The sequence below is a fragment of the Camelus dromedarius genome, chromosome X (genome assembly GCF_036321535.1).
Source record: "Camelus dromedarius isolate mCamDro1 chromosome X, mCamDro1.pat, whole genome shotgun sequence".
NCBI lineage: Eukaryota > Metazoa > Chordata > Mammalia > Artiodactyla > Camelidae > Camelus > Camelus dromedarius.
In genome coordinates, this window is record NC_087472.1 from 107846777 (window position 1) to 107858825 (window position 12049).

At 49.1% G+C, this 12049-nt stretch overlaps 1 protein-coding gene across 2 annotated transcripts in view; it reads right to left on the bottom strand.

Annotated features, from left to right (window-relative positions):
* Window positions 1-11659, bottom strand: part of LOC105105255 (protein WWC3) — a 100682-nt gene extending 89023 nt beyond the window's left edge. Inside the window, exon 1 of one of the 2 annotated variants that reach the window (XM_031445967.2) lies at window positions 11376-11659. In XM_031445967.2, the coding sequence (XP_031301827.2) occupies window positions 11376-11659 (284 nt within the window). The remainder of the gene's footprint in view (window positions 1-11375) is intronic. The other variant, XM_031445966.2, reaches the window with a different exon arrangement.
* Between the last annotated feature and the right edge of the window lie 390 nt (window positions 11660-12049).

The window sequence follows — 12049 nt, forward strand, 5'->3', positions numbered from 1 at the left end:
GGGCCAGACAGTAAATATTTCCAGTTTTGTGGGCCATGTGGTCTCTGTCCAGTGACTCAACTTTGTCGTTATAGCACAAAAGCAGCCACAGACAATAAACAACTGCACCAGCGTGGCTGTGCGCCAGTAAAACTTTACCTATGGACACTGAGACTTGAATTCCACAGAACTTTCACGAAATACTATTCTTCTTTTGATTCTTTTTCAACCATTTAAAAATGGAAAACCCATTCTTATCTGGCAGGCTGCACAAAACCAGGTGGCCAGCTGGATTCAGCTTGTAGGCTGCTATTTGCCAACCCCTGTCCTAAGATCTCCTGGGCCAGCCATCACATCTGGGAAACAGTTTACACTCAGCAAGCATCAGTTCGTCAACTGACCAGTATTGTTGTTCTCGTTGTACATGTAAGAGAATCCAGCCATAAGGCAATCTAGGGACTGCGTGGTGGCATGGCGCAGGCGCAGGCGCAGGCGCGGACCTGGCCCCTCCGCATCCTCTGATGTCAGGGATGCCCCACCCCCTGGCAGCAGGCTGGGGACTGCTGCAGTGTTACCCTATTATTTTATATAGGTTCTCTTTGTTTCCCCAGCTGCATTTTCATCTCCTTGAGGAAAAGGGCTAGGTGATGTTAATTATGTGTTAGCCTCCATCACACCTGGCACAGACGGAGCATCTGGATTATTAAAAAGCCTACCACATATTAGTTTTTGGCTTTCCTGTCCCTAATGCTAAAAAGAAATGTGAAATATTTTATACTTCTCTCTTTCTCGAAGTAAGAAACTAAAAGCTACATTAAGTGGATCTCTTTTCTTTGACCCTCAACTGATTTTTCTTAAAGGGTGACAGCTGCTCCCATGGGCAAAGTTCACACGGCTGCCCTCAGGATCACATGACAGTGTGTCCTCTGCATTAAACCAAAAGCAAAAGCACAAAACCAGATCCCTACAATGTGGATGAACCTCAACATTAGGCAAGGTGAAAGAAGCCTGACACAAGAGGCCGTGCGTGTGTGTGTGTGTGTGTGTCCTATATGAAATGTCCACCTATATGCAATGTCCAGAACAGGCAAATGCACAGAAACAGGCTGGTGGCTGCCAGGGCTGGGGGAGGAGGGATGGAGAGTGACTGCTTCATGAAAACAGAGTTTCCTTTGGGGTGAGAGAAATGTTTTGGAACGAGGTAGAGGGGGTAGTTACACAACACTGGTAATGAACCAAATGCCACTGAGTTGTTTATCCTAGTATGAGTTATTTTGTTATGTGATGTCTACCTTCAGCAAAAACAAGTTTTTTTAAAGAATGGTGGTAGATCTGTATATTCTGACAGTGGAAAGAGCACCAAGACATACCATTGAATGAAAATGGTTAAGTCACAGAAAAAAAAAAAAAAAAAAAACCCGGCAAGATCCCATTTACGTAAACTACCAAAACAAAGGTCTAGGCTTATGCACATATACTTAGGTAGAGGCACAGAGAAGGACACACAGCAAGCCTTTATAACACTGGTTCCCTGGGAAAGGAGCAGGTGGGATTTTCTTACATTCTGCTTATTTCCAGTGTCCTTCTCGCATAGCAAGAATGCTTCACGGCTGCCCCACATAACAGAAAAACACCCCTGGTCCCTGTGGGCCTGAACATTTGAAGGGCATCCACAGTCAGTAGCGCGCACACCTCTGTATCAGAGCACAGCACCAACCAGGACTAGAGCGGGGTCTGCAGGAGAGAAGCATAGCTGGCTGCAAAGAAAAACTCAACCAGGCAGCTCTCTGGTCGCCAGGATGTTGAACAATTAATTTTTACTGTTTTTCACCCCTCTGGCTGCATCGATCGGTTGATCAATCACACAAAGTGCATTAAGCTTCGTAAATGAGTACAACAGGTCTCAGAAGGGCTGCCTGCCAGGACAGATCACCCCCTCTTTAAAAACTTTCTCTCTTAGAAGTAGGCCAGTGTGCATGAGGGGCATTTCCGGACAGAGGGAGAATGGAGGGGAGAGTGTGAACACAAGCGGCTGCAGCCAGACCATCCCTGAACTGCCCTCTGAATGCCAGGTCCCATCCTGGAGATGGGAGCCCAGCAAGCTGGCTGGGTGTGACCCTGGCCTCGTCCCTGACCTGCCAGGCAAGGTCTGCCAGTCGTCCTGGGCTAGAAGTCTAAAACTCCCCCATTCCAAACCCCCCTGAGTTTCATCCAACATGTCCTTCTGTCCCAACGTAACTAACACTTCCAAAAATTAACAGACACCCAGGAAAAGGGGCAGGAGACATTTTTCAAGAAAGACAGGATGCGCACCTCCCAAGCAGTATGCTGTATAAGAGCTATATGTTACAATTTTAAAATGCCAAATGCACAGCGACAGAATTGAAAATATCCATCTAAGAGCAACATCGTCTGACTATACTGAGTAGTGACATCATCATTAGAAACAGGAATGTATTCCAGGCTCAAATCAGGGACTAGAAATTGCCAGAGAAATTTACACGTAGGGGATAGAGGTAGAGGAAGGGGGCTGGGGAAGGGGGATGGGAGAGGGCATCTTAAATTCGTGTCTACAAAAGCACCCTGTTCTCCTGAATTTTTTTCATTTAATTCTCTGAAAAGTTAATATAGCCACATGGTTCAAAAAGCAAAAGGGAGAAAAGGACATATTGCCCACACCGGCTCTAGCTTCACGGTCCCGCCACTAACTCCCCCAAACAGGTACACAAACAAATCCCGTACTAACAGGTTTGAAGAGACAGTCACGCCTCTCTCTGAAGGCACACAGTGGGCCCATTCTACCCCTGCACAGACTGGGGGCTTCTGCCTTGGTCCTCCAGGCCGGTGGCTTTCCAAGCTCACTGCAATGCAACACAGTGCTCTCCAGGCGAACAACTCAGGCCACCTTAGAGATCGGGACACAGGTTCTACACACAGCCCCCTCACTTGTGAACTCTGGCCACCACCCGCACTGGCCCCAGATACGGGAGGAAACCAAAGCTCAAAGAGGTTAGAAGCAGGTGCAGCCAGCCAAATGACAGCCAGGACCTGAATGCAGGTCTGTCCAGGTGGTCCACAGGACGAGCGCGGCTTCTCCTCCTTCAAAATGAAAGATGACCATCTTTGTCCAAAATGCAGAGAAATCTGAATACATGCATCAAGTCTTCCATGTTGAGAGTCCCAGCTCCAAGCCTGTTAAACATCAGCACCCCCTGTATCTCACTTGTCCACTAGCCCTGGCACAAAACTGGGACTCTGGGCTACACAGTCATCTCTAGGGGAGCTTAAAACACCGGGTGGCCTGGCCCAAGTGCAGAGGGTGCCAGATTCCCAAAGCTCCAGGCCAGCCTGACTGTGCACAGCTCCAGAGGAGAAGCCCGCTCCTAGTTATCAAGGAGCCAAAACAAGTGGCAAACAAACGAGAACAGACAACAGCTGATCCCAGTCAGCCCGAGACCTCGTTTTGTTCACTGAGTACACAAGGTCATGTTTACATTTTGACACTGCAAACATATGAACGGTCATTCTGTGAGTAAAACAGCTGGGAGTTGACATAATGGAATTAAAGACAGGGCTATTTCCCATATTCTGCAGGGAGCATCTGCACAGGGACGGCACTTCAGGGCAGCTTCCCAAATGCGGTGGAGCCACACCAGGGAACACTGGCGATGAAAAGGAACGGAGCACCGACCCACGCTGCCACATGGACAAATCTCGAAAACATCATGCTGAGCAAGACAGGCCAGACTCGGAAGGCCACAGACTGTAGGACTCCATGTATGTGGAATGTCTAGTGCAGACAAATCTCTAGAGACAGAGAACAGATCTGTGGTTGCCAGGAGCTGAGGGAGATGGAGAGTTACTGCTATTGGGTACAGGCCTTCTTTGTGAGGTAATGAAGATGTTCTGGAATCAGATAGTGGTGATGGCTGCACAACCTTGTGAATACACTAAAAACCACTAAATTGCATGCTTTAAAAGGGTACATTTTATGGTATGTGAATTATATCTCAACTTTTTTTTTCACAGGAATAATTTTCAGGACAAATCCAGGTAACCTGGACATTTAGAGGCCTCCCCACACTGGAGACAGGCACCTTTCGCCAGGACAGAGCTCCAGTGGCAGAAACAGTTCACGTCCTGCAGTGGCCATCCGGCGTCCTGCCTGAGCTCCAGGCAGCCTGGAATGTCACCGTCACCACGGTCATGCTCCATGTCCTGACGGCACTGAGGCTGGCTCACAGGAGCCTCCCAGGAGATCTGAGCCTGGCTCAATGTCCCACCACCCGCCGGCGGGGGCTTGTCACCCAGGGATGGGACCAGCCAGCTCCATTCCTCCTTCCCTCTCCCCGACTTAGCCCCTTGAGCGTCAATAAAAAGAGGATGCTTCAGATGGAAAACACTTAAGATTCCACAGCTCCATAAGCAGCTTTTCAAGATGCCCTTGCCCTGTCTTTCTAGAGCTTCTGAGCAAAGGCAGAGGCAGCCCTCACCCCAGTGGCTCCTTCATTCACAGAAGGGATGGAGATGTCTCGGGGCATCTCAGGCAGCCCGCTATCCGCCCCCCTCCCCAGAAGGCCAGGCCAGCTCTGAGTTAATGCAGAACACTGCAGAACATTGACGTGCTAACGGACTCACTGTCTTCCACTCCACTGAGTGTGTGTGTGTGCGCGCGCACGTGTGTGTGTGTGTATACACTTGACATTCAGTCACTACCTACTGATTGATAATATTCTACAAATGGAAGAATACATCCATACTACTTTCCCAAAGTTTCACATACTGGTATTACTATTTGCACAGTTAGCAAATTCAGGCTTTTTCACATAAACATGTTTAACATCTATTCTTCATGGAAACACAGAAAGCAGGCCTCTGTGGCCTTACGCTCTATTATGTAACATCACAGTAACTGTCAATCCGCTCGAAACAAATTCAGCTCCTAAACACGAACCACTGCAACCAGGTAGGAAGAAGCAGTTCAGTGGTTCCCAATAAGGCCATCTGGCCCCACAGTGGACACGTGGCAACATCCGAAGACACTCTGGGTTGTCACAACATGGAGGGGGTGTTACTGGCAGGCACAAGGTAGAGACCAGGCGTGCTGCTAAGTACCCTACGCCACACAGGACAGCCTGACAGTAAAGAACTACCCGCCCCCAAGTATTTACAGGGCCGAGGCTAAGAAACTCTGGTCTAAAGTAACACCTGCCCAGTTTGCATACCTGTTTAGGACACTGCCTATCAGCAACACAGTAAGTTAAATGACTCAGCATGCCTCTCTATGTAACCAAGTCACTGAACACGCACCATCACCAGCAACGGTGGCAAAAACAGTGAAGGCTTAGGAGTGGGGTTAATAGGAGGCCTCCAGGTTGGCCCCAGGTGAGTCTCAGCTACTCCTAAGGTGTCAGAAAGAGTCCTCTGATCCACTACCCTCCTGATTTCACCTGACTTAATTCAAGCAACAGCTAAGTCCTGGGCAATCCTGTGCAATGCCTGTTCCCGTCACAATTTCTCTGCTTTATAATTGCTGGCTTTTCTAGCCCTAGTGCCCCGCATGTGTCTTGCTCTGGCCCATGACATCCATGAAAACCTCCGACAGTTTCCAACTGGCCTCTTCTCTTGGAAATCCACCCTGTCCGTCACCCATATTTGGCTAGCTCATCAAGTGTGACTTGGTGCCTAACGTGAGTGAAACTCCAGGCTCAGTCCACAAGGAACAGGACTCCGAGGGGTGTTGTGAGGAGCCCAAGAAAACAGATGTAAAAGGCTTAAGACAGGACCCCCGAAGCACCCAGCAAACATCAGCCAGCGCGGCTGTTCTCAGAGACACCAAGCTGACCGGACGCTTCCATCCTCTCTGGGAAAACAGCACATGGGTGTATTCGTTTCCGACTGCTGCTGTAATGAACTGCCACAAACCAAACGGCTTAAAACAACACACATTTATTATCTCCCAGTTCTGGAGGTCAGAAGTCAAAAATCAGTTCCATTCTGCTAAAATCAAGGTGTCAGCAGGGCCATGTTCCATCTGCAAGCTCGAAGGAAAAACCCACTTCCTTGGCTCTTCCAGCCTCTAGAGGCTGCCTGCATTCCTTGGCTCACAGCCACATGGCTCCAACAACTGCTTCTGCTGTCGTGTCTCCTTCCGACTCTGACCCTCCTACTTCCCTCTTATAAGGACTCTTCTGATTACACTGGGCCCACCCAGATAATCCAGGATGATCAACTCATCTCAAGATTCTTTACTTAATCCCACTTACAAATGTCATTTGTCATGGAGGGTAACTTATTAACAGGTTTCCAAGACTAGGACATGGACATCTTTGGCGGGCCATTATTCTACCTACGGGACGGGGGGAGGGGGTGTTAAATATCAAACAACAATGAATGCAAGATAAAAGTAACAGGTGGGTATAACACAGTACAAGGGCACACAGTTACCTAGCCAGGGGAGGGTCAGGTACAGGTAGTGGACCTGGGCCCAACTCTGGAATCGGACTGACGCTACTCCTGTTGGCGATGGGAAGCGAGCTTACTAAGTCAACCCCCGACCTCAGTTCCATCACCTGTCCACCTTCAGTTCCTGCAGCCTTTGTGGGTCCTCGGTGAGAGCATCCACGCAAGTGTCTAGAGTGCTTGACACACGATAAGCACTGCCCGTACGTCCCATAACCAAGGGGTCCAAGCAAGGAGACAGTTGGGGGCAGGAACAGCATGGTGAGGCCTTGGGGAAAAGGACAGAAGCTTGTGTGAGCCACACGGAGGCAGGCACCTGTCTGCTGGGGCTCAGTCACTGGAGTCCTGAACCCTGGAAGAGTGCCTGAGACAGAGAGGCTGTGGAACAGTTACTAAACGAAAGGATGACTGAACAGGGGCAGCATGCTTAAAACTGAGTAGGGACTGGGCAGTTGGGCGGCATACTGGACAGAGCACAGGATCAGGGTCAGACTCTGCTCAAGTCCCCGTCCTGCCAGCAGCCAGTGGGACACACCCCTGGGCTGTGGCCCTCCAGGGCAAGATGAGGAGCGTGAAGGAGACAGCGCCGGCTCTTTCAACCCCAAAGCTGTAGGGCTCAAGCGACGCGTGGTCTTGGCCGAGTCGGACCTGCCTTACACGAAGAAACTGACCGGAGCCTTCTTTTACTCCAAACACTGCCAGCACTTCCTCACCTCCAGCACCTGTCTCGCATTCCCCTTTCTCATCCCCAGCACTGAGAAAGCACGAGAAATAATGGACCTACGAGATGACAGACAAGGATCTGGAACCCCCAGGCTCCACTGAGCTCTCCTTTTCTCAGAAGCTCCCACCGCCTCATAAAGGTGCCTGGTGACCGTCACGTCTCCATTTTACGTTCATCTCCCATCTCCCAGTCAAATTTGGTCTCCAGCTACCGTCCCAACACATAGGAAGCCAAGAATCTATAAATATTCCTTCATTTTACTGGCTCTGAATGGGAATAACTGAAGTCAGTAGAATTTAGCTCTGCTTCTGTGCCATCAGATTAATTTTACTGAATTTACTGGAAAGGCAGTCAATTAGCAAAAGGAGCCAGGCTGAAAGCTCATCCAGCTCACCATGTGACCTCTAACATGTCACTTGACCCAAGGGTTTCTGCAACAGAACCTACCAGAGAAGGTGAAACACATAATTTCCACTTCGAAAATCACAGTGAAAGAGAAGAAAAGGAAACTAAGATTTCCAAACATCCAGGAGCTATTTTTGGAAGTGAACAACTTTTCCACTTTTCTTAAAGAAAAAAAAAAGATACTAGACCAAGAATAAACCAAGAAGTGGCTGTTGATAATCTAGATGGAAGACAATTCTTACAGGAGCCCACCCTCTATGGCCTTAAAAGCAAGACATTCCCCCATGTATATGCAAACACTACCTATAATCTTAAAGAATGAAAAATGGAGAAATCATTATCTGTTTCTCAGAAAGTTTATACAATCCCAAAATAGACTCTGCAAGGTAAATATAGTCAACCTCCTATTAATTAACACTGAATAAAGGTTCCAAGAAGGTGGCAATGATGTCATCTGGACCTGTTATGTGGGGCTCCAACCTGGCAAATTCTGGAACCATGGCCTGTTTTCTGCTTAAAGCAAAGGACTTTTAACATAGCACAGAATTCCTCCATGTGGCACAAATCAAATCCCATCTCGTGAACAAATGATCCCTAAAAGTTTTTGTCATGACATAATCTGGGCCTTCTACCATCATGCAGATCATTTCTACTCTGCTTTGATCTTAAACGGGATATGGCCCACCATTCTTAAACTGCTAGAGGTTAGCATTCCCAGTATTATACAATCCCAACTGAGCTATCGGGAACAGAACATGAAGTTTCAATCGCTCAGTCCATCTACAGGATAGTCTCTGCACAGCCCTGCAAGAAGCAGACATATACACAACTGTCAAAGGCACTGCATTTTTCCAAAGGAGGCCAAGAAGTTCTTCCCATATTTTCCACCTAAGTGGTAAATAAATACCTTTTCATACAGTGGCCGTTGAACTCTGAGTTAATATACATAGAATACCTATGTGCCACTAATGTCCACACATGACTCACCCACAAGAAGCTACCAGCCATAGAAATGGTGAATTAACTATATATTTTTTAACAAAGCTTTTGGGTATGATCCCCAGAAAACTATGAAAATTATATGCACAGTACTGATCTGCAGAGATAGTGAATTTAAACCTAAGGTGGGTATATAAACTAAAGAAATTCTGTTTTGAAAATACTGAGATTTTGTACATATCTGTAGCCACATTTGTAAAGATGTTTCCTTAGGTTTGCAACCTCTTTGTTGTAACTTGAAAAAGAAAGTACAGCTACGATAATTCACCAACGTGCCCTGAGCCAGCAATATCGAACGTTGCTAAACACAACATGGAAGGGAATTACTATAAAATTCTAGAAGAGATTGTTTACAACCCTTGGCCCTCAGTTAACTTGCTTACAGCAGAATATTTTATGCTATTGTAGTTTTAATAAATTATATATGAAATGATATTTTAAGTCAGCAACAATTTTCACCTCATCTACTACCTTTATCTCTTCCTCCATAACTTCATTTTCTTTAAAAACCTATTTACTTCTTTGCCTCTCCTGTCAGTTCTCCATTTGGAAGCTGTTTGGGGAAAGTCCTCATTTCTTGAACACTGCTTTCCAGTCGTGTGAATCAAACGGGACTCAAAAAGGATTTTAACTGTCAGATGCACATGGAGAAAATGTGGTGTCCCGACACACAGCTTTTTCCACGCCATAAAAATCAATCACTTTAAAGGATACTTTAAAGGATAACCAGTCACCTATAAAAAATTGTCAGGGCTCTGTTCTGAAAGAAAAAGAAGAATGACTATTACACCATTTACACCCTTCCGTAGACACCACTTAAATGTTTGTGGCTTGCTGAACATTCCATACATATTTCGGGCAAGGTATTCTGGGAGCTGAAGTGCAAGCTGTCCCCTGCTGAATTTTCACTCACTATAAAAACAATGTCTCATAAAAATATACACGTTTTTACTTTACCGAAAAATGTAAAATATCCACTTTTGTTCACTCGATCAACACTTTCAACACTAGAAACAGGACTTGTTAAAAATCTATAACATAAGTGATGCCTGAAAAGGGTGAAAATGTCATTCAGTAACCCAGATTTCTGGAAAGAGGGACATAGGAAATGTGTATGAAACACAGAGAAAGGAAGATTCTACAAGCTGATTTCTGTAGGGTCTGCTCACCTATGACTTGGGTTGTACCATTAAAAATGGAAATTCTTACATGTATACTTCTCATCACGAATCCCCGCTTCCATGTAACCACAACTGTTTTATATTACCCTCATAAAATGAGTCTCAGCCTTTTCTAAGCAAAACAGTATTTTTAATTGGTTCATTTTCCAGTTGTTTGGATTTTTGACAGACACATAGCACAAAAGGGCACCACACTCCAAGCAGCTCTACCAACTCCAGAACCTTCTAAGGCTTGATCAGACAGCTGTGGCTCTAGCCTTTGGTTAAAATTATAATATGATCTCACCTGATTTTCAAAATAACTAAGCATCTTATTAAGCCATAAAAGTGTGCTATCATTTATCTAAGTTTCTGAGTGCAGAAGTTTGCAATGTTCCAAGATACTGTTAAGGAATCATGACCCTTTTGCCTTTCTTTGTTTTTCCCCATCTGAACCCAGAGAAATCTTCAAACAATAATTCAGCAGCTTCCGTCCTCAAAAGCTGATTTTCAAGCGCCAGTGCCATGCAAGCGCTGCCTTTCCTGTACAGGTAGGAGGAAGCAGGAGCGATGTCACCACGCTGGGCCCTTTTCAAGTCTTAAAATCACTGGGAAGCTTGCAGTATTTCCTTTCTGGCACTCAGGCCCACCGTGGAAAGAAGCTGCTCCAGACAGGACAAGATATCAGATAATCACTGGAAACGCTCGGTTTCAACAGAATTCCAACTCCACAAAAAAAATGCATCTCTACAAAAGCAGTTGACCCACTGAAATCAGCAGACTATCGAACAAAAAGTTAAGGAAAAACGTCATTACGTGAATTTAATTCATCTCAATCTGGTAGTGCTTTTAGAAGACTCCCTTTTTCACTCCATAGGATTTACTTACATGAATAATACGATAATGTTCTCTTCGTATGTTGCACAAAAAGGGCACCTAAAATACAACTTTTGTTTTCCATTTATCCCAAAAGCATATGGGTCTAATCAGTCCATTCTGGCCAGAGTACACAAGGCTATTTCCGTCAGAATTGTAACTGAGTTTTTAAGGCGCTAAAGAGTAACCATCACAGTTTGATGGTTACCCCTAAAGAATCGGGAATCCCTGAAGTGTCCCATCTGGCACAGTCTTCGAATGGAAATAAGGCTGAGCCAGCCATACAAGGAACCCACACCACGAAGCTGGGGCTCAAGTTTGTGCACCCAGATGACAGCTCATCTGGCCACCGCGGGACCGGGGGCGCCTGTGGGGCCACAGCCGGGGGCGGTGGGCCACAGAGGCCCAGCAGGGATGGGCGAGGCCGTGGCGGAAAAAGGAAGAGAGGGCCATCCGTCAGCCTCTGGAGAGGAAATTCCAGGCGCCCAGCTCCCAAGGCATCGGTCAGCGGGTGATACGAGGGGACCAAGTCAGAGTGTCCGCCCGCGGTGGAGGCCGGAGAAGCGGGGCTCCGCAATCCGGGGCCTCGAGGCCGGGAGAGGGTTCGCCTTGATTCCCGGCCAGGGCCCGTGGGATGGGGGCGCACGGATCCTCGCCCGGGCCCCGGGGACGCACGATCTTCGCCCAGACCCAGAGGCCTCCCGGTGTCCTCTCCCTGGGCCCGAAGGATGGGGCGCCCCAATCCCAGCCCGGGCCCGCGCCCCCCTTACCGGTCGCGCGGGTCGATCCACGATGTCTGGCGCGTGTTGTGGTCTATGTAAAAGACACGGCCGTCGTAGTCGCGCGCCTCCTCCCAGCCAGCGGGCAGCGGCAGCTCGGCGCTCTCTCGGGCCCGCGGCGGCGGTGGCGCGGAGGGCGCGGGGGGCGCGGGGACCGCGGTGGGAGCCGCGGCCGGCGGCGGCTCCCGCTGGGGCTGCGCGGGCGGCGGCGGCTCCCGCGGGGCCTCGCGCGGCTGTCCCCGCCGCCGCCGCCGGCCGCCGCTCAGCCACGGCATGACGGCACGGGCCCCGCCGCCACCGCCGCCGCCCGGCCGCCCCACGCGCGCCGCCTCCTCCGCCAGCACTAAGGCCCGGCGCCCGGGGCGCGGGGGCGGCTGCGGGGAGCCGCCCGCCGCGCCCGGTACATCCTCCGCCCGGCGCCCGTGCACCGGCGCCCGCCTGCTGCTCGCCGCCCACCGCCCGCCTGGTCTTGCACGCCGCCGCTCGCACCGCCTGAGTCAGTCGGGTCGCCGCTGCGCGTGGAGTCACAGCTCCAGTGCTGCTGCCGCCACTGCCGGCGGCCCCTCAGTTCCCGCGGCGCGCCCGGCCATCTTCGTTCCTCGGCACCGCCCGACCGGGGGCGGGGCGTGGGCAGGCCCCGCCCCATTGGCACCCCCCCACCCCCC